This window comes from Condylura cristata, unplaced genomic scaffold (genome assembly GCF_000260355.1).
Source record: "Condylura cristata isolate star-nosed mole 26May11 unplaced genomic scaffold, ConCri1.0 scaffold00011, whole genome shotgun sequence".
Classification (NCBI taxonomy): Eukaryota; Metazoa; Chordata; class Mammalia; order Eulipotyphla; family Talpidae; genus Condylura; species Condylura cristata.
Window position 1 is genome coordinate 31,626,294 of NW_004567112.1, and position 26,817 is coordinate 31,653,110.

General features: G+C 45.4%; 1 protein-coding gene across 1 annotated transcript in view; it reads right to left on the reverse strand.

Annotated features, from left to right (window-relative positions):
- SH2D4B (SH2 domain containing 4B) overlaps window positions 1–26,817 on the reverse strand; it is a 61,674-nt gene that overhangs the window by 16,475 nt on the left and 18,382 nt on the right. Inside the window, exons 4-6 of the mRNA XM_004680692.1 lie at window positions 19,158–19,305; window positions 7,261–7,477; window positions 3,220–3,344 (exon numbers count right to left, since the gene is read on the reverse strand). Coding sequence (XP_004680749.1) covers window positions 3,220–3,344; window positions 7,261–7,477; window positions 19,158–19,305 — 490 coding nt within the window. The remainder of the gene's footprint in view (window positions 1–3,219; window positions 3,345–7,260; window positions 7,478–19,157; window positions 19,306–26,817) is intronic.

Sequence of the window (26,817 nt, forward strand, 5' to 3'; positions counted from 1 at the left end):
ACCATCCGGTATTTTTCTTTCTCTTTCTGGCTTATCTCACTAAGCGTGATCTTTTCCAGCTCCATCCAAGTTGCTGCAAAAGACATGTGTTTCTCTTTTTTGGTTGCTGAGTATATTGGGTACATCTTTTAAAAAAAATAAATAAAATACCATGGGTACATATTGTATATATGTACCGCATCTCTTTAATCCAGTCATCTACTTTTGGGCATTTGGGCTGCTTCCATGTCTTCCCAATTGTAAATAAAGCAGCAATAAACACCACCCATGGTATTTTAAAGGACACATCCGAAGTCACAAAGCTGCTAGTTTCTAAGATAGGCCCACATCTTCATGTTCCTTGTCCACGCTGCTCTTGTGATTACACAATCTGTCCAAACGTGTCGGAGGGAAGGTAAGAAAATAGAAGTCCCAGTAGTCATTTTTAACCTGCATCTAAAACCCAGCCAGGAATGCTTTGCTCAGAAAAGAAAATATTTATAATGGGATTGTGACAGATTGTGTTATTGGCTCAAACTCTTCTCCCCTCCCTGCCTTCACACCCTTTGACACATGCCTTTGTAGTTACTCAGATGAAAGAAACAGAATACAGTTTCCCACTCCTCAGCTCTGTGACAGGTTGTGGCCAGTTGCAGGGGGTGCAAGTATTTTCAAGAGTCTAGCAAGTTACCACTTGCTTTCTGGAACTTGCACGATCGCCAAGAAGAGAACAGGTCTGGCAGCCTGCTGAGAGCTATGGGGAGCAGAGCCCCCTCAGCTAAGACACCCAGCCAAGCGCAGAGCCCCCAGCCAGAGGCTCCAACCGTTAGGCTGGTCCAGTTGTCTGTGGAGCAGGGGCTTCCGGTGTCTGCAGGGGCTGGTATGAGGGAGTCATACCAGGGACGCTGTCAGGAAATTCCTACCTCGGGAAAGAACTCAGACCATACCAGGAATTGTGGGACTTGAGAGAGGAGCAAAGTTATTCTAAAGAGTTTGAAACCCAGTGTAGGGCTGCTACCTATTTGCTTTTCTGAGCAAATATATAAAAATGACTACTGCTTACTATCACCCTTAATTCATAAAGAAAGGGACTCTGGCACTAAACTGAGGAAAGGATACCATCTCAGAATGCAACTCAGTCCTTTCCAAGCACAGGTAGAGTTGGCCAGCCACCATAAGTGAGCTTTTTCCTTTCATCCTGTCACAGATCAATGGAAACTTTGTCACTAAATAGCTCCAGTCTGTGGGTTAGCAGCTTCCTTGCATGATTTATGGTAGAACTGTCAAAAGAACATGAAATCTATTACATAAATTGTGAGACTTAAATCACAGGTCTATTTGTTCTGTGACAATATAAAAATTACATTTTTAAAATCAAGATGGGAAATAAAACTAAGGATGAATATGAGCACCTGTGCTGTGCCATCTCCACTGGCCACCATAACCACTGCTAAGCACTCAGCACCCCCACCAGAGCTCCGCCTTCCCTGAAATTTTGAGCTGCACCATGCAGGAGCCTGAGGTGCTATTGTTGTGCTTTGTGATTATAAAAACATATGAAGGAAAAGGAAAACAGTGGCTTTCTAACAGAAGCTCTCTCAGGCACCATAGGGTTACGCACGGGGAACAGAAGTCAGAAGCAGAGATTCTCAGGACCAGTCCCAAAGATGCATGACTCAGCACCCACAAATGTGAACTCTCTTCCTTTGAGCCATAAACAGTCAATCCGTCCTTCCTCTGGAAGGAAGTAGGGCTCGAAATTGGATGGTGGTTATGATAGATTCTGTTATCATTCACAACTCTTCACACCATAGACACCGAGCTGGCACTGGCCAGAGGCTTGTAAGCACCAGTCTGCGGCTGGCATGCTCCTCTTTTCTCTCTGTCGCGAGACCATCAGAGTTCCCCATAGAGGTAGCACTTTTTAGTCTGAGACCCAGATTGAAGTCCACAATCCCCAATGGGCCTATGACATGGGGAAGAAATAAGTCCTGCTGGAAGTCACTGGGACTAGGCAACCATTCATCCACGTGACACATGAGGGAAGCATTGATCAAGGTGAATTGCCCAGCAATCGCAGTAACAGGTTAGGAAGATGGTAAAGCGTCTTGGGTGTGTTTCTGCATCTGACCCCGGGCAGGTGGGCAGCAAAGATGAGGATGGCATGCACAAAGGCCTAAGGTGGCCCCGGGGAGCACGTGGCTAACTGGGAAGCCTAGCCAATGCCTCATGTCTCTGGCTTTCTGAGTGCCTCCACCTTACCCTCACTCATCAGGCCTCTGCCATTAGGGGACTCCACACCTACCAGCGCCAATGCAGCCAAGCAAGACTGACACTTTGTTTCCACATTCATCTGTTCTTCCATGGATCTTTAGGCATTAGGGAAAATGGACAAGGTGCTTAGTCTTACAGGCTTAGTCTTCAGGTAGGAGTCTAGACAATAACCAAGTAACGGGATAAATACCCATGGGATGAATACTCTTAAAGAAATAAACAAGATGAATGGAAATTGGAAAAGGTGACTTTAGGTATGGGGGTTCTGGATATTTGAGATGAAAAATGAGACTGTGTCAGCCAAGCAAAAAGCTAGAAACATAACAAAAGTAAGCAGGGTAATAGAAAATGCAATGGCCTGAGATAGAAAAGAAAATGGCTTGTTTGAGAAATGCTGGCGCGGGGGGGTGGGGGATGGTGCGGAGAGCTGCCATTTACCAGGCCCAGATCAGGATCTGGGGGTGCAGCACAGATAACGAGATGGAGGTCCTGCCTGCAAGGAGCTCAAGTCCACTAGACCACTCTCGCGAGCACAGAGAAGGTGCTAGTAAGGAGGCCTGGATGGTCAAGAAGGCTGAAGACCAGAGGGCTGGAGTGGTGCCACTCTGTTCCCAGAAAAACCGAGCACATGTTCAGAGTACCGGATCCTGGGTCTCCTGGACTCCTACTCACACATGTCATACCTAGGACCCCCGGGACCTCAATAAGGGTCATTCAGCATTTCTGCACATGGCTCAAAGAAGTCAAAACGTGTGTATTAAACTCACTCTTGATGAACAAATAAAGGATAGAAATGGAGCCTCCCCACTCCACTCCACCATCACCCAGGCAAGGCAGGAAGCTGAGCCTTAACTCTGGAAGAGTGCCCGTCTTTGTGGGGGCAAAGTCCCCTGATGGCAGCAGGCCTTCTGGCCTTCCTCCCAACCCCAGAGACCAGTGCAGATGGGGAGTTTATTCCCATCCTACCATGGAACCAGGGGGCGATACACTTGGTGTTCCTCTCAAAGCCAGCTTGGCGAGGCAGCTGCTCCTCCTTGAACCAGCGGACGATGATTTCTCTGGAAACAGGACGCAGTGGTCGCTCCCAAGTCCTGCTAAGAAGAGAGTGGAAGAGTCGGGGGAGGGGAAGACAAGAGGAGGAGGAAAGGGAGGGAGGGAGAGAGGGGGAACAGGCCACTGTGAGAACAAGCATGAAGCTCACCTTTATGCCTGTGGGGAGGAGTAAATGAGTCCAGGTACTTGAAGGCATTTTGCAAATAATAATGTACCAGCTGTTGCTACTTTTCCCAAAAGAAAACTGTTGTCACTTGCTTTTGGAAAAGAGGACAGGAGGAGATGTCTAAGCAAAAGCAAAGACATGTACTTTCCCTCTGCAATGGCCAGGACCTTACATCAGCATCAAGAAGAAGGATCCTAATGTCACAGGAGGTAGGCTACTACTGTGGCTGTCTGCCCTTGTCTGCCTCAGACTCCACTGAAGAGAGCTCTGTTCATGCCCCTCGAAATCGCAAACACACCCCTCCTAAAAGGACAGCTGGCTTTGCCAGCTCACTTCTGAACTTTCATGAAGCAGAATCAAGACAGGGAACAGGGAAGGAAACAGAGAACCTCAATTTGTTCTGAAAATGGCCAAGATTCGCCACCAAGACATAAAAAGGATAAGACACAGGAAGCGCGGCCCTGGTTGACTTTTTTTTTTTTAATTTATTTTAAAGATTTATTTATTTGTGCATACAGAACTGGGGTACAGGGCAGAGGTGCAGGGGCCGTGAGAAGATTCACCAGAGACAAAGTGGGGAGCAGAAAAGGTGGACTGACAAAGTACACTGCTGAGGGGAGCAGCGGGCGGGTCAGGAGAGGTCTGCCATGCCACGTGGGTCACTTCCGGGGCCAGGATTGAACTCATGAAGAAGTGACTTTAGCTTCTTAGTGCTGTGCTTTAACCCGCTGCGCCACCAGGGAGGGCCCCTGCTTGACTTTTCATGGGGGTTCAGCTATGAGGTCAAAGGTACTGAGATGGAAGGAAGAGGGGTGCCTGAAGAATTTCAGAGTAATGAATTGGATGTTTTTTGATGTTTTCTCACAAGTAAGCCAAGATTTTAATTGCTTTTGTGTCTGAGGTGATTCTGGCATGCAGAGGTAGGCATAAGACATAAGACGCGCTCTGAGCTACACCACATGAGTATGCCGAGAACGCGGAGGGACAGGACAAGCATGCGCCAGCCTTGTTGAATGGCTATCAGCGAGGTGCCATTGCCTTCATCTATAGGATGCAATACGGCACCTGCAGGGCAAGGCCCTTTGGCCCTGTTCGAAGAACCTCTGCCCTTATGCCTTCCAACAGAGTGACACCAACCTGGTGAACACTTCCGTTATCACTGCCACCTGCATACCAGGACTGGCATCTAGAATTCACCGATGCTGAGTTCAGCACATCCTGGCAAGCCCCAGAATGAGTTCACATGGTCTATTTTTACCTGCCCTAAAATGCATCCACTCACGCTCGTATACACAGCCGGGAAGGCTGCAGATTTTAGAGAAGATGTCTTAGGGAAGGCAGGGGGTGAAGTCCCATGTGGGGCTTTTAAACGCCAGTAATCACCATTTTTCCCACTGCCACCTCTCTTGCTTCCTTTGATACCCTAAGCCAGCTTTGCAGCCCACTGTCTCGCCAGCCAGGATGCCACCCTGCTCAGTAACATTGGGTGTCTTTCCTCTGTACTAAGCAGCACACTGAGCTCTGTCTGCTTCCCCCCTTACACTTGCATTCCCCAGTAAGTAAGTGTGCTCAGGGGGAAAATCCTCTGGTTTCTAGGACTCCTTCTTAGACAGAGACCTATAAACAACAGCCAGGGAAATGCACTCATTCCTGTTCCACTATTTTGAAGGGGAGAATCCAATTCACAGAACGTAACCACCAGATTGGAGGCCCAGAGACTCTCTCCTGCACATCCAGTTCTCTCCCATCAGCAACGTGTGTCCACCCCTCAGCACGGCCAGATAAGGGTGTTGCTGGCCAGTTCCAGCTCCACCACACTTCAAGCACAAGGCAGTGGGACACAGCAACTGCCCCAGGGGGCAGCCTCGAGAGGGCGCTGGTGTGTGGCCAGGGAGTGCCCTGGCCAGGGTCTGCTGCACCATCTGCATGGCCTCTGGTTTCCTTCAGTCCTCCCCGGGGACTCCGATGACAATCACATGCAGCCAGGAATCAGGGTGTACCTCAATCCGACTCATTCCATCATATGGGCCTAAAGGACAAATTAACTGTTTCTTTCAAAAGCAGCAGGGAAGGAAGACATTTCTAACTATGTCTCCAAATCCAGGAGATATTGAAGAATATTTGACCTCATAAAAATCAAGAATTTCTGCATGACAGAGCGCTTCATGACAAAAGTCAAAGAGAAGTTTTATTACAAACAAAAAGATCCTAATATTTATGGACTTCCTAGAAATCAATAAGAAGACCAATAACATAATGAAAAGGCCAATAACTCAGGAGGGGGAAGGGACAGGTAAGGAAGTATGGCCCTTAAACATATATAAAATATGTAATCTCACTCACAAATAGAAATGCAAATGTAAATTTTCACTGATCAGTTTTCTTACACAAAAGTTTGCCTTGTTGGCAAGGCTAAGGGATGGGAGTGCTCATTGGTAACACCCCGGAGGGGAACAAGCTGACTACGCCTGTCAATATGTATGTGGATCTCTAGGCCACCGGCTAGTGATTTGGGAATCTCTTTATGTAGGATAGAGTTTAATGTGTACAAAAGTAATATCCATAAGGTTATTCAAAAAGGGAATTGTTAGTAAGAACCAAAGATCTCAAACACTATCAATGTCCCCAATAGAGATTTTAATAAATAAGTGAGAGCACACCCATGAGGCAGAATATTATACAGCTGTAAAAAGTATAAAATAACTAAATTGCTAAAGATTAATATTAAAAGGCCTCTAAAATACGGTTATCTAAGAAAAAATCAAGATGCAGAACCCTGTGTATATTATGCAAACTTTTATGCGAAAAAAAAAAAGAGGGTAGACACAATTTTGGTTGGTCATTGCAGAATAAAGCTGAAAGGAATATAAACTAAGAAAAGCAGTTCCCTGTGGGGGGAGAGGAAGCTGAATAAACACAAGGCAGGGATGAGAGTCAGTCTTTTCTCCAGATAGCTAACTGCAAACTTTCTGGTTTGAGAGTTATATAAATGATGAGGATGGGAGAAATGCAGACATTTCTCCCCCCAGGCAATAGCAAAAGGGAGATAGAGGTATGAATGATTCCAAATGCCAATCAAAGCAAAACATAGGCAACTCCCTCTTATCTGAGTGAGTGGACTACTTCACAGGTTAACGGGTTCAGGGGGAAGCAGGTGCTTATTATCTGGCCTCTGAGCCCTCTTGGGGAGCAGTACTCAACAAAGATGGGGTACACATCTAGGGACAGGCCTAAGGTGGGGAGAGACAAAGTTGAAGAGGTGCCAGGTCACCTCTGCCCATCCTGGCACTCATAGGCTGTCACCTAAACATCCTCGCCAAGGCCCTGCAGACACTGGGGGCTGCACATTCAACCAGGTGCTCACTGGCACCATGTCATCAGACATGGGCCTGCACCAGCACCAGCTTTGTTAACAAGAAGTGCCGGCCCGGCTGGACCACATTTAACCCATGGGAGGTCTTGGCGCCTGTGGGTTTTTCAGGAGCTTGAAATGATAAGCAAACATTTTGGGAGTTTTATGTACATTTGGAGACAAAATGGTAGTTTTCTTTAGATTCTCAAAGGAATCTTTGCATGCGAAAAGGTTAACAATTCCAATTAGTAGAAACCTTCCGTCTCTTCTCCTTCCCTTCTTGTCCCGTTATACAGACTTAGACCCTGAGGTCCACCCAAGAGGAATGATTTGTTCACAGCAAGTTAGAGGCAGAGCCAGGCCAGAATTCCTCACCTCAGCTCCCAGCCCAAGGCACTCCCCTCACCACACCCAGAATGCAGAGGCCCAGACCCACCTGGCTGGCAGGGCGAGGGGTGGTGGTGGACCCGGACCAGGGAGGTGGTGAGAGGGTCTCGCCTCTTGCTCCTGGCTCTGGCCAAGCTCTTGGAACATGGAGCTGAGGCCAGCGACTGTGCCCTTCTGGATAGCGCGCAGAGAATGGCGCCGGTACTCGTCCCTGGCCCGCTGGGCTCTGCGACTCCTCTCCTCATCGGCCGCCTTGGACCTGCGCACTGCGAAGGAAGAGATGGCACATTCACTGAGACCCACAGTCCAGAGTGCAAGACCCACAGATACTCACTGGGTTCCAGAGAGGCGCCGAGCCCCAAATGTCAGGACAGGCCCAGCCAGCCAACAGCTCTGGACTAGACTGTCCCTAGGGTGAGAGGTGGGCGGGGGAGGGAGCCAGAAGGTTTGAGGGGGAGATAAAGACACCCAATCTGGCTCATGCTGTGGGTGGGGGGGAGGCTTGCCCCATGATAACCAAGCAACCTTGGGTTGGAAATCTGCATTTTTGAATATGTTTCTTCTTAGGCTGGGCTGCCCATAGCAGCTTCTCAAGCTCGTGTCCATTGCTGTCAAAGCACCTCCAAATATCACCCACATCTGTTATAAGCTTCCCCTGGCCAGGCCCCAGCATCTAGGTTTCCCTGAAATATCTCAGTATTGACATTTGCAGCAGGTTCCATCCCTGCTTCTGCATCAAAGGCTCCAGGAGGGTAAGTAACCTGCCCAAAGTTAAGTCACCCTTAAAATACAAGGCCGGGACTGGAGACCAGCTATAGCTGACTCTATAAACTACACAGCTTTTTCCAGCACTTGACCCCATATCTCAAGCTTTCTTCCAGGTATAACTGATATCAGAGTCCCTGCTCTTTCGTACAGAAAGTCCAAGATCACTTGCAGCAGACCCTCCAGCTTCCTTGTGCTGTTCGGAAGGAAACGGAGCCCTAAGAAGGGCAATGACTTGCCCAGCTGGGTCAGTAGCCATGTGGGGCCAGGAGCCTCCTTTCCGCTACTCCAGGATGAGTCATCGGAAAGCATTTTCTAGTGCCCTTCCCCCTGGGGCCTATGGCCTTAACAGTGCTGGAGGTTGGTGGGGGGAGACCCCTTGAGTATCCCTGTAACGCCACAGGTCACAACCCGCATTTGCCTCTCTCCCCAGCCTTCTGTTCTTTGTGCTCCTCAAAACAGGCTCTGTCAGCCACGTGACAGTGAAAAGTTCTCTGTGCGTTACCGCTCCCAAACGCCAAAGAAAATCCCAGCCCTGGGAAACGTAGAGGGAATAAAATCTAGTCTAGAGTTAAAACTAATTATTCTGTAGTCTGATTGCATCTCGTCAGCTGCTTATCTGCCTGTAACACCCAACCTGTTTGGAGGGGGCTCCCTCACAGGCCTTGTTCTAATTGTCCACCACTGGCACTGACTGCCCTGGCCACGCAAGCAACCTTCCCTCCTGGGGCAAACGCTAATCCATGGTCTGTTTCCACTACAGCTCCATTCAATACACACAGAGCAGGTACCAACAGCCCACCAACATCAGGGTACAGATCCTGTTAGTATTTGGAGGAAAGCAGGTAACTCTGAAAGAAAGCTTTTCTAATCCACATATTGCCAGACACCTTTTTGCAAAACTTAACATCCCTCAGATCTGAGGGCAACAACATGAAGTCGTCCCGCAGGAAGTTTCTGGATGGGGAGGTCAGATGAGAAACACCAGTGGGTGTGAGTTCCCAGGGCAGATAGGGAACACCCGCTAATCTAAACCATTGCTGTACCCCCAGGGCCCCTACCATGGCCAGCGGGCATTACACATTCCTGGATGACTGTGCCCATTAAGTATTTAACTCTATGTAAGGCTCTGAGCTAGATCTAGAGATAATGAAGGCCAGATCCTTTCCTCGACACACTCAGATACAAACTGGGAAAATAAGACAGGTCAATCTCTCGGACAGTGAAAACAGGGACCAAGAGGGTTTTGTCGAAGTTCGGGGCAGCGGCCCTGATGGCTGCTGCTGGGAGCTATCACAGCAGAAGGAGCACCCGACTGGGTCTGGAGAAGAGGGAGGAGGGCATTTAAGGGAGAAAAACCAGGTCTGTTGCCCCAGTGACTGGCTGACAGTTTTCTATACCGAGGGTAATAGGCTGCCAGGCTGGCATTGGGGTGAGAAGCTCAAAGGAAGCCAGCATGGCTGGGGGTGGACTTGTAGTCACTGGACTACAAGCTAAGCCCTAGAAACTTGTGCCTTGACGGGCCCATCATCCTTGGGAGTTTATAACCCGCATGAGGCAACAGCATGCAGTGATAGACAGCATGAAGAAGGAAGACGCATACAGAGGAAGACTGGTTGGAAAATGAGCTCAGTGAGGTCCTGCACGGCTGGTCACATACAAGTGAAGCCCAGACTCCTAAAGCCCAACCCTAATCTTGCCATTCTCCTCCTCAAAAACTTCTAGTGGTTCCCTCTCACACAGATAAAGGGCAAATCCCTGGGCCTGGCTGGTCAAGCCGTTACAAGTGTCTCACCCACAGCACAGTGCACCTCTGAGGACCTCCCACTCCGGGCTCTGGCTCCACCGGCTCCCACCTTCTGGAAGGCTCCTCCGTGCAACCGTGCTCCTGACTCAGCCCAACCTTGAGGTCAACTGGACAGCAGCATGGAGGCACTCAGAGGTGAGAAGCCTGCCACAGCTGTGGTGGGGGCGGGGGGGTAAGTCAACCCTGCTGCACCCCCAGATTATAAGAAAAGGGACAGGTGTGGAGTCATACAGAATTCCAGGTCAAGGAGGGCTCTACCGCAGCTTTCTTTTGTTCGCTCTTTTCTTGCATTCTTTTTGTTACTATTATTGATATTATAATTGACATCTGACATTGTGTAAGTTTTTAAGGGGTGTGTTGATTTGCTACATTCGTGTATTGCAATATGATAAATCCCTCCCAGTGCCAGCTAACACCTCCAGCATGTTGCATAATTAGCATTTCTTTTTTATAGTGAGAACATTTAAGATCTAGTCTCTTAGCAACTTTGAAACATATAATATGACATTGTTGACTATAATCACTAGGCTGTGCTAGATCTCCAGAACTTACTCATCTTCTAACTACAAGTTTGTCCCCTCTGACCAGCATCCCCAATTCTTTCATCTACAACTCCCAGGCCCTGGTAACTACCATTCTACTCTTTTTGCTTCTCTTAGACATGTCTAAGACCTCATTCAGCAGTTGTCTTTCTCTGACTTCTCTGACTTAGCATAATGCTTTCCAGGGCCCTACAATGCATAGTGTCACAAATAGCAGGGTTTCCTTATTTCTCATGGATAAATAATATTCCTCTGTGTGTGTGTGTGTGTGTTGGAAAGTTAGATAAATATAGAGATGGAGATAGGTACAGATGCAGGCACTCATCATTGACAAATGACAGTCATTTCCACACCCTGGCTAATTTAAATAATACAGTAACCGATATAGTAGTGTACCTGTATCTTCAATAGCCTGTTTGTATTTTCTTTGGATATATACCCAGAAATGGAATTGCTGGATTTTCCCACAGTGACTGAACCAGTTAACATTTAGCACAAAGTTTCCCTCTCTCCACATCCTGGCCAACACTCCACGCAGCTTTCTTAAGAAAGTCCTTGAAGTCTCCTGACCTGTTCTCACCTCTGTCAATATGCAAATAATATGAATCTCTTCCTCTCTGAGCTAGTAGGAATAGCAAAGGAAATATACAAAAGGACTATAAAATATGACAAGTCTTATCAGTCAGGGCACTGACCTTGACCCTGTAAGTCTCCAAGACTGAGTCTGGAGTGAGACTGCCCCCACTTAGATCAGTGTTTCATGTGTGTGACTCTGGACAACTTAGTTAATTATCCCAGTCCTCCGTTTCCTCTGAAATAAAACGAGACTAATAATAGTGCCGACCTCATAAAATTGTTATGAGGATTATGGGAACTAATAATATGAACCACTTAGAACCAAGCCAGATACATATTAAGTACCAAGGTGAATGTTAAATTTTATTTTCATTAAGCCCCATATTCCCAAACAGAGCCATGGACAGTTCCTCATCTGTCCAGAAAGGGGCACCCTTGTTGGGCAATCGCATGAAATTTGCTGTGGATCTGTTCATGAACAGTTTACCCTAAATTACACTCCGAAATCTTGAAAGATTACGTTCGTTTCTTCTTAGTATAAGAAATGGCTTCACGGTTATCCCATTAACCTCTCACAGGAAACTCATCTAGAACTCAGAGTTGTTTGGTTTTCATTTCTAACCCAGTGAAAACTCAAAATTCACACATAAGAGCCACATTAGGAACAGCACAGCAGCTTCTGCTGGTAGCAAGCCCTGGACTGTCCTGGTGCCTCACGATCCACTACAGGGGTAAGGCCCCCATCCCAAATCACCGGCTTCCTCCCACAGTCCCTCCTGGGGCTGAGATGACTCCCAGGGGCTTGTTTCCCCAGACATTGCAAGAACCTGCCTTGCACAGAGAATATTCCCACTTCTCAGTTTCAGGGTCTACCATCTTCATCTGTTAAAGGGAGAAAGAAGGAGGCTCATCTCACAGAATACTGTGAAGACAACAGAGAGCGTGACCTTCAACTGCGACCTTCAAAAAAAAGGTGAAATTTAGATATTAAAGAAATTGTTCCACCATGATGTGTTACCACTGCGCACCCAATAGGAACAGTCATTATTTTTAAATTTAGTTAAAAAATGAAAACAATGGGCCTTCCTGGTGGTACAGGAGCTATAGTCTCAGTGCTATCAAGCAGTCGGCAGCCACTGAAGCGCGAGTTTGATCCCCCACCAGCGAGCTGCCGCACGTGGCACAGCAGGCCTCTCCTGGCGTGCCTGCTGCTCCCCTCAGCAGTGTATTTTTGTAGATCTGCCTGTTCTGCTCCCTACTCTGCCTCTGGTGAATCCTCTCACCCTCCGCATCTCTGGTCTGTACCCCAGTTCTTTATGAATAAATAAATAAATCTTTAAAAAAAAAAAAAAAGTAAAAACAGAAAATGGTAAGTGTTAATGAGGATGTGGAAAAATTGGGAAACTTGTGCATTGTTGATAGGGATGTAAAATGGTGCAGATGCTATGGAAAATAATACAGTAGTTCCATAAAAAATTTTATGGTGTTATTATAAAATCCAGCAAAGCCACTGCTGGATATATACCCAAAGGAGTTGAAAACAGCAATTCAAACAAAAATATTTGCTCACCTGTGTTCATATCATTAAGCACAATAGCCAGAAGATAAAAAGAACCCAATGTCTACCCACGGATGAATATGTAAAGAGGGTACAAACAATGCATACAACAGAATATCATTCAACCTTGAAAGGAAGGAAATTCTGACACATGGATAAACCTTGAAGACATTCTGCTAATGGAGAAGCCAGACAGAAAAGGACAAATACGGCAGATGTCACTTACACCCTCTTCGTTTACCTCCATTAGTACAGTCCATAGAGTCTAAGTAGAATGTAGTTCTGGGGCCTGGCGGGAAGTGGAGAGCAAGGAATTGATGCTCAACTGGGCAGAGTTTGGTTTGAGGAAATGAAAAAAATGGGGCACACAATGGTGATGATGGTAACATAACAACGTGAATATACAGGCTTCACCATGGTTAAAATGATAGGTGTTAAGTTACATATGTTCATCAGTTTTCAATATAGTCAATCTATGGCATTTGTCCTGGCGAGCACTAAGCTGAAAATCAAGAGGCTGGAGCACAGTCAGAGGTCGCCCTTGGCCCAGTGAGTACCAGCATGTCCCCAATGCTGCCCTCAGTCCTCTCACCTGCAGGTCCCTTCCTCTGGCTCTGCCCTCCTTTCATGGGAATGTGTCCACCCCCAGCCTTGGAACAACTTCCAGAATGGAGACTTCACCTGCATCATTCTGCCTGGAGCCCCCTTGCTCAATAAGAAACTTAGAGTCCCACACTTTGGGGGTGGGTCCCCCCTCAATCTGGGGATTTCAGCTGCCCCAAGTGTGGGGCTGGAAAGAGAGCGGATGAGCACTCTGGACTGTTCCTATCTAGTCTGGGACACATTTTCATCTCTCTGGGTCTTAGTTTTCCCTCCCTGGAAAATTGAGACAGTTCCATCCTTGGTCCAGAGGCTGTGAACACAGCCAGGCTGTTCTGGAACTCATCTCGTATGCTTATCTGTGATCCGGACTCCTGCTCTGACCTCTAACACTGAGGACAAATGACAGGAGTTGGTTTTCCTCTTGGCAGAATCCCTGTGAGCAGTTACACAGCTCCCAGGTGGCCACGTGAGTCATTGCAAGAAGGCAGGGACTTAGCACGCAGGTGACACATTCTGACAGAATGCACACATTCATTCAGCACATGGAATTGAGAACCTACGATGCGCCCGGTCTGTACTATGACTTTGCTCTCTCCCTACCTCTGCCCAAAGAGATGAGACTCATTTTATAGAATTCAGATGATCCAGTCACATTCTGCAGAGAAAACAAATGCTTCAGGGCAACACCAACTTGTACTTACCTCTTAGGTGAATATACTCTTCTTGAAAACTAGTTAATACTCTTATTTTTAGGAAGAGGCAACAGCAAAGATTTAAATTGTTTATACACGTAGATGTGCTTAAACTCTGCTCCATGTGACCCTGGGCAACTTGAATTACCATATCTGCCATTCAATTCCTCATCTGTAAATGGGAGCCCATAGGGTTCTTTGAGACATAAAATAAATAGTACATAAAAGGGATACTGGCACAGGACAGAAGCTCACTAAATATTACCTGTTATTATTGTGCTCACTGTTGGATAAGTGGATTTGAATGCTACCGTTAGCGAGGAATGCATACACTCCTATATTCACTGCAGCACTGTTTACAATAGCCAAGTTATGGAAACAACCTAAGTGACAAAGGATAGATGAGTGGATTAAGAAGATGTGGTATATATAGACACAATGGGATACTCAACTGTAATAAAAAGATGAAACCTTGCCATTTGTGGCAACGTGAATGGAACTGGAGGGGATTATGCTAAGCAAAATAAGTCAGAAGAAGAAAGACAAATACCAGCTGGTTTCAGAATAGAGTGAAACAAAACAAAAGAACAGACAAAACTAAAGCAAAGCAAACTCCAGAAATCTGACTATAGAAGCGAGGATCCCCATGGGGGAGAGTAAAGGGTAGGGAGCACAGGGAAGAGACGACCATGGCCCACAGGCAGGATGGCAGGGCATGGTGTCCTAACACTCACCTGAGGAGGGGCGAACCTCTGTCTCTAAGTCACATATAATGCTCTGCATCAGTTACCTCAACTCAAAATTAGCACAATTTTAAGTAGTAAGAAAATAATAATAGGAAAGAGTTAGGGTCTACTGAGGCACAAATGGATGGAGATGGAATTGTTGGGGTTAAGGGCTGGATATTCAGGAGTTTTTGTCAAGGAAATTGGTAAAATAAAAGCTTTGTAAAAAAAAAAAAAAAAAGGAGGCTTCCTGAACCCCGGGAGAGGGTGGTAATTGACTCCAGTTGTACAGGATCTACATAGGAGCCTCTGGGGACTCTGGAGATGCTGAAGGAGCCATCTCCACAAATGTAGCTTTCACATCAAGATAGGACCCTTTGAGATGGGCCTCAGAGATAGCAAGTGAGGTTTACCCACAGCTAAATGTAGGTCAAGGAAATGGTGTTTTCCAGGAAGCTAAGGCTTCGGAAGTCACCTGCCAGCATTCTCAGCCAGATAGCCATGCTGATGGCCACAGACAGTGACCCCCTGTGGCTATGATGATCTTGAGATCAGAATGTACCTACCCCAGGTCAGGTGTGAGCCTCTGAAGGACTCTGCTTTGGGACAAGCCCCCAGAGATTCTTAACATTTTAAGAGACAGAACCCAAACCTGGACAGGAATCAATCGGACTGGCAAGGGAGGGGTGTCTCAGGTTGCCTTTATTTTGAGTGATAAAACACCAAAAGTATATCACACCTGGAGTTTGAGGAGCAGTTCAAGCTGGCCATGTCCTAGTAGGAGAAACGACATGATTTGGCACGCTTTCCCAGCCGACCTGGGAATATAAAAGTTCTTCGATATTCAGCTTCTCTTCTAGCCCCAAGTTCTATTCTCTCCCACCCACCTTCAGACCACACCCCCATCTCTACAACATTCTGCCTGACTCAAGTACACAGCATCTCAGAACCACTGACATTAAACTCACACTCCAGAGCTCACATCCTGCTAAGAGGGAAGAGAATGGGATCAACAGAAGTAGACGCCTTCTGGGCCCGAGCACACATTTCTGTACTCGGCAGGACAACATTCAGGCTGAGGGACTCATAAACTACAGCACACAGATGGTGGAGTAAGGGCCGCAACCAGAATCACACAGTTCCAGAAGCTGGGCGATAAACGCAAGTCTGTCTAGAAACTGCAAAATGCTGTTCACATTTTAACTAAATAGCAGCTACAATGAGAAAGTTCAAAGTTTTGTAAATTATAGCATTTACCAAGTCTTACTGCTTCATCTCTCAATCTCTGGGCAACATGATGTTACTTAATGCCACATGCCAAGTTCACAGTGAAGAAGTTACTAAATTAATTTCTGCCTGATCTATTCAGAGCTTCTCCAAAGCCAGTGTGTGCTCTGCTGTTTGAACTGAATAACTAACTCTGTATTCAAGTGATACTAAAGGGAACAATTCCCTTTTCTTCTAAGTTGGAGAATTTAATTTAGGTGTTTTATCAAAAACTGCTGTTCCCTGGGAGATTAATGGCCCACTATATCTTTCACATTAAATTAATTGAGTGCAGAATGGCTTTGCTGGATTTGAATGACAGGTTCCAGAGTTTAGCTCATCATTCTTTAGGAAAGCATAAAATGAAGAACCAAAATCTTGAGACTTGAATTATCACATCTTTTCTCTGTTTTGTTTTTTTTTTTTTTTTTGAGGTCTTTCCATTTTCAGTTGCCACACAGTACATTAATTAGCAATCAGCCAGCACCTGGGCCAGATAATTTCCATTCTCCAGCTCTAACAAAACACAAGCCCAGCCTATAACTTTCCCTCTTGTCATGTAGTTATGGAAAAAAAAAAAAAAAAAAAAACAGGACCACTAACTGAATGACAGCCTTTTACAACGCAGGAAGTAGTTTGGCTTCCTCCTTCTCATTTCACAATCCCAGCAAGCCTCACCTCAGCATGAGTGGCCCCAACTTACAAATGAAGGAATGGAGCACAAGGAGCACAAGTGAGCAGTTGCTCAAGGCCACAGTGGTCACAGCACCTATGACAGGACACCCAGGCCCGTTCTCCTTCCCCGCCCTCCAGGGGGCTTCTGTGACCTCACTGTGTTCACGACTTTTTCAGTATAAACCTCTGACCTGGGGGGGCAAGGAGCAAAAATGGGAGGGGACTCAGTGGACTAGGGTAGAAGATTATTGGTGTTTGGTGGTGGATGTGGTGTGATAACACAAATTTGTGAGGTGTGAACCTATACAGCTAAATCATACACAGTGTTGTCAACAGTACTTCAGTAAATGTCATTTAAATAAGTAAACCTTTGTCTGCCTTCTTTGTTCAGCTCTCTCTTCATCCACTCTGAATTTAAACAAGTGAGTTTTCTTTACCCCTTGCCCACATTATCTTTCTAGCCTCATTTTCATGCCTACCATGAACCCCAGGCTGCTGTCACTCAAAACATGTATATATGTTTGCACACAGGATCTTGTCTTTGCTCAGTGCTATTGTCGCTATTATATGCCCTTCTCTTCTCTGCTTTCTTTATCTTTCTCTACTTCTCCTCAACCAAATGCCATCTCCTCCACAGGACCATTCCAATGTTCTCCCTTCTTGGATGTAAAAAGAACTTCCATGCAAATGAAAACCAAATAAGCACAGAGATAACTAACCATGTATCAGACAAACAGACATTAAGTCAAAAATAGTAATGAGAAAAGGTCATTATAGAATGCTAAAAAGTGTGAATTTATTAAAAAAGTATACATGCAGTCAACATTAGAGCAACTAAATATATAAAGCAAATATCCACATATCTGAAGGGAAAAATAGCAATGCAATAAAAGGAGGAGACATCAGTGTTCCACTTTTAATAACAGATCACCCATTTTGAAAATCAATAAGGAAGCATTCAATGTAACTGCACTTTAAACTAATTGGACCAAACAGACAAAACATTCCACTCAATAGCAGCAGAAAATGATCTTCTTAAACACACATGGAACATTTTCTAGGCCATATCATATATTAGGCCACAAAGTAGGACTTATCAAGTTTAAGAAAACTGAAATCATATCAAGATTTTTTTTATCACAATGAATCTTTTTTGATCACAATTGCTTGGAACTATAAATCAATACCAGGAAGAAAGTTGAATAATTCATAATGTGTGAAAATGAAACACCCTCCTGAACAATGATTCAAAGCTGGAAATCAAAAATTAGCTTGAGATAGATGAAAATAGAAACACAACATACCAAATCACACCACAAAAGCAAAAATCTGTTCTCAGAAGGAAGTTTATAGTGGTAATGCCTGCAGAAAGGAAAAGAAAGATCTCAAATAAACAGCTCAACTTTCTACCTCCAAGAACTAGAAGAACAACTACAAACTGAGGCCAAAGTTAGCACCAAAAAGAAAAAAAAAGAAAACAGATCAGCCCTGAAATGAATGAAGTAGATTGGAAAAACAATAGAAAAGATCAATGAAGCTGAGAATGGTTTTCTGAAATGATAAGCAAAATTGATAAATCTTCAGTCAACATAAGCAGGAGAAAAGAGAAGGCACACGAATAGGCAAAATCAAGAATGATGGAAGACACATTACAACTCATGCCACAAAAATACTAAGGGCAGAAGAAACGACCATAAGCAATCAAACCCTGAAAATTGGGTAACCCAGAAGAAAAAGGCGCTGTCTCCCTGCAGGTAGGAACCCCTGAGGAAAAGCTGCCTGCTGGCAATTTCCATGTCAACGTGTCCCCCACACACACCTGAGTAAAGCAGATCCTGAGAACATAACTACCTTTCAGTCTTGATCCCACTTCCCTCTCCCACCTAATCTCTCCCCATCTTAACATCTCCAAATTTTAGAGCCAGTCATACCTCTCCGCTTTCAAGCACACCCATCCCTCTGGTGATGAGTGAACCCATCACCTAGAATGCCTCTCCTGTCTCCTAGCTTCACTCACCTCGGTGCACCAGAAAGCCGCGCTTGATCACACAGCATAGCTACTTCATGCTTCAACGGTATGTGGAACATTCACTGTCTGAGTCTTTAACCTGAACCTAGCACCTACCTAGCCTGTGAGCCCTTCCAAGATAAGGACCATGATTCCATCCACATCCCTTGATCCCCAGGACTAAACACAAAGCCAGGAAACCCTAACTTGAACCCCAGAGAGTAGTAAGTGTAGGCTTTTACTCTAGTATAAAGAAATCTCCCCAGGGGCCTCCTTGGTGGTGCAGGAGTTAAAGACTCAGGGATATCAAGCTTCTGCCAGCCACTGCAGCACGAGTTTGATTCCAGACTGGCCAGGGAGCTGACCCACGTGCCACCGCAGACCTCTCCTGTGTCACCTGCTGCTCCCCTCAGCAGTGTATCACTCAAGCTGCCCATTCTGCTCCCCACTCTGACTCTGGTGAATCCTCTCACCGTCCACCCCTCTGGCCTGCACCCCAGTTCTAGTATGCATAAACAAATAAATCTTTTTTTAAAAGAAAGAAATCTCCCCAGCAGGCATGGATGCTCAAGGGGGAGGCCTGAGCCGCTGGGTCCTTGGCAGGACTGCACCCATAGGCTATGGGCTAACTGAGTGAGCTAGAATGATGACGAGTGATCTCAAACCAGAGTGAGAGGACAGCCGGCAGGGAAGCAGGCTGTCTCCCGGCCTCCGCGCAGCCTGACTCACGCTGTTCTGCCCACTCCTGCTCCTCCTTCTCGCTGGCGTGGCTCTGCAGCTGGGCCTGCTTCAGGGTCAAGTAGAGCTCCTTTGCCCTCTGCTCTTCCTGGAGGCGAATCTGCTCTTCTCCTCGCTTCCTCTCCTCTTCTTCTTTCCTCTAAAATATCATGGGGACAGAATGACGTTAGAGGCCACGAGAAAGAAGCGCCAGTGAGGCCCCGCAGCACGCAAGACTGTGCTGTCTCAGACGGGGTGCCCAGTGGCGGGGTGCTGACTCAGGAGGGGTGCCCAGGGGCAGCCCCTTGAGCTTCCGTGTCCACACATGGGAGATGGTGGCAGTCACACCTACTCAACTGCCGTGAGGACCAGAGTTGAAATAAATGGAGTGACTTCTAAACTCTATATATCTTTCTTCACAAGTAAGAGGACTCTGGGTAATCCTCACCCATAATACTTCCAATCTGGGGGAAGATGGAAAAGAGGTGCAGAGAGGGTGGGAGGTGCCAGGCCTCCCCAGAGCCAGAGGCCAGCAGGACATAACCTTGTCTTAACTGTGTGTCCAGATAAAATATTTCTTTTTCTTTTTTTATAAATTTCTTTATTTATGCATACAAGAACTGGGGTACAGGCCAGAGGTGCAGGGGTGAGAGGATTCACCAGAGACAAAGTGGGGAGCAGAAAAGATGGATTGAATGGAACACATTGCTGAGGGAAGCAGTGGGAGAGACAAGACAGGTCTGCTGTGCCATGTGGGTCAGCTCCTTGACCAGGGGTATCGAACTTATGCTGTAGTTGCTTTGGCTAGCTCCAAATCTGTGCTTTAACCAGCTGCACCACCAGGGAGAGCCCCAGATAAGATAGTCCTAAGAAAAAGGGGCAGCCATGATCTGGGGACCTAATCTCCAAATCTGTCCCATTTTAAGTCATTCCCTGATTTCCTCATTCCCTGTTTATTTCAATGATATGCCTCTGTTGAACAGCCTTATGAACCCAGGACCTGTTATGAAAAAACATCCATTCTCCAAACCACTTCACCCCAACCTACCCCATCTTCATCCAGTAACCCACAGCCATGATTTTCAACTTATTTCAATAGTTTCTTCAGAAATAATGCTGCTAATTCTTGATTTATCAATTCTTAGCTTCATCTCCTTCCTTTTGGAGTATGAGTAATTATCTCATAAATATGAATATTCAGCACTTACATTTCCCAGACAGGTGGGAAACTCATCCATTTCCTCTCCTCGTTCTCATAATAAGTTTACATCACAATTTGTGACTAAATCAATAATCAGTAATCAGTGTCACTATCGTACACTCTAGAGCCAAACAAGGTAGTATTTTTACCAATTTTAAGTACACATTTTGACTTTCTAACAGTCCTGAAAAATGGATGTCTTAAACTTACAAATTGCCTTTTAAATAGATGACAGTTTTTTCTTTGCTCTTAAAAAAGATGATGTTTTATAATTATGGCATCTTAAATTCAGTAAAATGGATTTTTCTTTCAACTACTTTTTTGGGTTTTTTCCCTTGAATTGATAATTATTTTGTCTTGACATTAAATATTGAACTTTCCCAAATTTCTCTAAGGTCTGTGTATCTACGTGTACTTAACCAAGTCTTTTCACTATAACAGATACTACAGCAAGTTACCTACTTTTCCAACGGACACCCCCTTCCCCCAGATGCCATCTTTCTTTCCCCCACCTCAACAGGTTGGTAAAGAAGTCTCCTGTCCATCAACCTCCTGCAACTCACATCTCAGCCTCTCCTCCATCAAGGTCCCTTCCTCATGCTCCTTGAACCCAGTGGTCAAGCCAGGAAGATGACCTTGCAGCATATGGGTTCTGCCAGCCAAAAGAGACTTTTATCACAGGATCACATGAGATTGCGTCACCAGGATAGTTAATAGGCTGGCTTTATAGGGCTCAAATTATTAGTACAGACAAATACAATACACCACACACACACTCTTGTCGACCCTGGACACCCTAAAGGCAGCCCTGGCTTCTGGCACCGCTGCTCAGAATTCAGGCCTTTGTCTACTCACCCCATCGCCCATCTGCCTCTCACCTGTTCTCCCTCTTTGTTGGATACACTCAGCCCTGAATCTCTCCTCTCACCGCCCTTCTCCTCAGGTCTGAGGGAGGCATGCAGTAACTTCAAAGAAACAGATAGTGATATGAAGATCCAGCTCCATGCTTCATTGTCTCTGGTGTCCCAAGTCTTAAACTTGGGGTGGGGTGGGAGGATTGGGGGAGTGGGTCTTCTGGACAGAGCTGCCTCACTGCCATGAACCCCTTTCCAGAGGTATCCCACCAAACCCCTCCCTACCTTCCTATCAAACTGTGTGGACACAGTTTTTCTCTCATTTTTTCCTCTATTTGTGTTATATAACTTTGTCAATCCTTAGCTATTATTTTAATGGAGCAAACAAGCGAGCAAAAGGAGATTACTGAGTCTTCAATCTTAAGAAAAGCCCAGATTTTATTCTAAAAATGGCACCGATCAAGGACTTTTTTCTCCCATTCAGTTGAGAACAAGACTAAGTGGTTAAATTGGTCTCAAACCCTAAATCCAGAAGAGTAAAAACAATCCTATGTAACGTTCTCTTTCAGCTTGTATTTACAGACAGTTTATTTGACAGCCTTCGGATCAGCTCCAAGGCAACAGGAGACTGAGAAGGTAAAAGGGAGGGAGAGCGGCACAGACACACCACCTAACTTCAAAGGTGCTGCTGTGAGCTGTGACTGGCCAGTGAACTTTAGCCACAGAATTGAACTCTTGTTCTCCAGCTGGTCCCGAAAACCTACATACACTCATTTGGGGAGGTAGATTTGAGTTTTATCTCCTACCTCCATGACAATTGATTTGCAAATAAAGCTGTTTTTGTTTCTCAAATGCTTGACATGAAAAGAAGCAGAGACAAGAAAGAGGTAGAAGCCTGAGGGAAATGGAGGTTAACATGTAAAGGGTTGGAAGGTTGGTTTTAAAATAGGAAATAGTAGAAAAGAGAGTTAATGAGTATTTCAAAATTGAAATTGAGTTCTTGACTCCAAAGTCGAATAAGTTGAGGTTTAGCCCAGAGCTGTATTTCACTCTTATCAGTCACTAGCACAGCACTTCACAGTTTACATAGTGGGCTTCCCACTGTTGCACTAGGGCTCTCTATCTGAAGATGGCCGCCATATCCCTCAGTACACAGCAACGAAGACACCTTCCAAGGGCACCAACCAAGACAGCTTCCATGCAGAAACGTCAGCTCTATCACCCACCCCTGGGGTTTTTGAAGCGTGAGCAGATCACAGGGGAAATAACAGGGTCAAGGAGGATTTCACCTCCCTACTTCTACTCCTCTGCATGGATCAGAATTGTTCAAGCCACCATAATAAAGGAGCATAGACTGCAGGACTAAAACAACTAGCATCTGTTGCTTCACATTTCCGGAGGAGAGAAGCCTGAGTTCAGGTAGTGGCCAGGATGGTTCCATTCTGAGACATCTCGCCTTCACTGGTAGGAGTCATCTTCTTCCCAAGTCCTCACATGATCTGTCTTCCAGAGGCCAGTACCAATGTCAATTTCCTCTTTTTATGAAGATACCCATCATGTTGACCTCGTTTTAGTTTAACTACCTCTTTAAAGACCTCCTCTCCAAATACAGGAATGTTCAGATACTATATTCAATGTATGAATTTTAGGAGACTCAATCCCTCCCATAACAAGCAGATTATACCCCAAAGAAGGATCATGACTGAGTAAGAAGCACATGGCCTCACTCAAATTACAATGCTGTGTTCCTGCTCCAACCATTGGGGTCAACATCAATGGCAAGCTAAATGGCAGCACCCAGCTCCCCTACCCAGTAGCTGGCAATAACCCTTCTACTCTATGCTCTGACAAGTTTGATATTTTTTAGATTCAACATATAAATTAGATTATGAACTGTTTTTCTTTCTGTGACTGACTGATTTCACCTAGACTAATGTCCCCCATGTTCATCCACATCATTGCAAAAGGAGTATTTCCTTCTTTTTAAACACTGAATATATTCCATTGTATGTGTGTTTAGGTAGGTAGGTAGACAGACAGACAGATAGACACGGACAGAACAATCACATTTTCTTTATTCATATTGGGTGAAAGGGTACAAAGTGTCAATTGTGCAGGATGAATAAATTTTGTAGATCTCATATAAGCTTAGAATATAGTCAGCTATATATATATATGTATATATATATATATATACACACACATACACACATATATACATATACCTGTATAAGCACACATATATATACACACACACTTGAAATTTGCTAAGAGTAGATCTTAGTGTTCTTACCTCACACATGCAAAAGGGAAATACCTTCGTGAATTACACTTCAATAAAGTTGGGGAACATACTGCAAATTAATTAACATTTGTTAATTGGCTAATTAATGTGCCACTGCTCACTGTCCTTTTCCCCTGAGCTTGGATAAACACCCAAAAAGCCTGCAACCTGCAGCAACCTCCATCCCAAAGGGAAATAACCGGCTATTTACTGTGACAAAGGCAAGCTCTTAACAAGAATAGAAACAATATAAGAAAACATTTTGCAACTACAAATAAAGAGCAATGCATCTTTCTCTCTCTGATCTTGCTAAAATGACTCAACCCTCACAACTAAATTGCCTAAAAGCTCTCATTGTTGTGCTGCCATCAGAATCCTTTGGCCTATCTGTAGTCACAGAAGAAAAATCCATCTGCTAAAGCAGCCAGAACTCCCTTTCTACCTAAGGAATCAGGTGGCTTTTTCTGGCAAGCCCATAGCCCTCTACACTGTCCAGCTTATTCAATCCCCCTTCTCCTGATAACCCATCAGTAACTGCACACCACAGGAGCCCACAGAAGCTGGTCCATCTCACCCCAGTGGAAAATGTCAGCGAGACAGAAGCTTTTTCTGGAAGGCATAGTCACTTGCCATTAGTCTGGCCCCAATAATACCAGAGTGCTTTGCAAGTTGATGCACTCCAAGAGCATAGGGCCTGGCCTCTGTCACTCATTCCTGCCAGTTCCCGGCACAGGCAAACTAGGTAGTAAGTGCTCAAAAAACACTGACCAGAGGAGTGATTAAAGCAAAGAATAAAGGGAGACAAGACATTGTTTGTGATGATTCATGAGATAGAAAAAGTAAATCATGTCTGCCATTCATTGATGCCAACTTTGTCCAAGAGAAACAGTTTGCAGTGTCAGAGAGAAAAGTGAAAAAATATTCACTTTCACAACTAAGGTTGTCTATGAACAACCTTATTAGGAATGAGGCTGTGATGGGTTCTAGCATTGTAGAGGATGTCATTAAGGGGCAAAATGCACACCAAACTTAAAGTAGAAGAAGCAAGGGTGTGTCTTTGAAAAGAAAATGAAGACAACTTAGTTTCGACTGTGATGAAGAGGGGGAAGTGGACGTTCACAGGACTTGAAGGGACAGAGAGAGTCAGGTTCTTACCTTCCAGGTTCTCTGTTCTTAACAGAGGAAGAAGCTTAAGTAGTTTTATGAGTTAAGAAAGCAGAAAAAAAAAGCCAATTTTATCTTGCCTGGTGATCTCCTTTTTTCTAAACTAATACTTTTATATGCATGTAAATTGCATTCAAATGACAGCAGCCACAACAAATGGCTTTAAAAAACAGATTTCCATCTGCTACATCTTCTATTTTGAAGTTCCTTCTTCTTGAACCCTACAGATTTTAAAAGGAACCTTCACTCTTATCCCATTGACCAAGAGAATTGGCAGAACCTGCCCACACCTACTACAGGCAGCCCCACCAGCCTCCCGCCCACCAGGCTTCTCATCCAGGCGTTCTCTCCTCCAGCCCCGACCCCACTCCCCCTTCTGGACAATAAACCAAGTTCATTCTTCTCCCTCAAACCTGCACCTCCTTCCGGTTCCCCAAGACAGAGGCGTTCCAGCTACCAGCCCTTTAGCCTGGAGCTCCATTACCTTTGCTTTTTGCTTTCCCTCATCTCCACAGCTCGTGTATATACACAGTCTTGCTGATTTCACCACCACAGTTCCCTCTGTCCTCCCCTTCTCTCTCTCCACAATCACCGACTCTGCCCAAGGCCTTTTCATTTCCCACCTTCACTATGCAAATAGCGCTCCCTCCCACCAAATTTCATCACTTCAACCAGACCATCGCCACCAAATTAACCTCACAAAATCTGGCCCCTCTTTGTGCCCGGTCCTCACAGCTCACGCCCACAGAGAGCAGACAGTCTCTTCAGCCTTGCAGTGCTCCAAAGCCCACCCTTCTGCATTTCCGTGTCCGGCTCCACCATCATGGGCTTTACCCCTCCCCCCAGCAGCCCAGTCACCATTCCATATATCTCCTTTCCATTTCCTGCCTTCACTCAGGTCCAGACACCCAAAGGACTTCTTACCCCACATGGCCGTCACCAGGATGGGGTCACTAAGGATTGCTCATGGACTTGGTTCTGGCCCGACAACCTGCAAGCTTCCCAGCTTTTTTGATTCTCAGGAACAAAAAAAAATAAAAATATTAAGAGTAATGAATCTCACTGGTGCCTTTTTGTATGCTCTCGTGTTGTATTAGAGTAACAGTGTAAAAAGATGCAATAACAATGATCTAAGTCAATCTCTAACCTGATCTATAAATCCCTTGGGTAAAGCTGTTTTAGTCATCTGTCGCTGTGAAAATTTAGTGGTTCAAAACAAGAACTGTTTTATGTGCTTATTTTTCTATAAACTGATGATTCAGGGAGGGCTTATCTAATGGCCCTTCGCTCCATGTGGTTGGTATCAATTGCAATCAGTCACTTGGAGGGGGTCACTTAGTGGGAGACCCAGGAAGCTTTCTCTCATGTGTCTGAGTGGGGTGCTTCTCCATAGGCTCGTTCTGTGCTTGACTAGTGTTGGTTCCTTTGCATCCTGGAACTTGGTATAGTTGGTTTCTGTGGAGATGCTTCCGAGTCTGAGCATAGCAAGACAATCAACTGTGGATGTCAAAGCGCTCTTACAGCCTGTCCTCCAGACTTGCACTGTCATTTCAGGGGGAAACTTGGAGTAGAAAGTGGAGATGGAAAGTCTGAGAAGGGCAAATATCAAGGGAGGGGGCAGAGATGATTAAAGAATCATAAACGAAACCAGCTATAGAAGTTTCTAGGAATCTAAGATTGTCAGTCAGAGGCGGGGACAGAAAGTATCATGGACCTTAGAAGACCCACCTAATCTGACCCAAAGTTGATAATTTCTGCAATAATTTCATCTACGACCCCTATCAAACACCCGTTGGTCTAGCAAAATTCACTTCTTGTCTATCATGACTGGTCGCCTGTGTCTCTGCGGGCATCTCTCCCGTATTTCCTCTCCTTGATAAATTTACCACATGCTGATGAATGGAACTTCTGCTGAATTCTCTCTCAGAGGGACCCAAGAAGCCCACACACCAAACCTCATCATCTGAACTACATTTCCCAAAGCTGGTGCAGAGTTGGCCAGTCTACTCAAAGGAGGGCAAATAGACCACACTTTTCAAAAGAAGGAGGAGAAAATATTTGCCACCAGCCATTTTCACTGCACCTCAGAAAATTCTTCAGATACTGTTTCAATTTATGCTTGACCATTTCCTGTAAGGAGGAGCTCAGCTCGCCACAAGGATAGTCCAT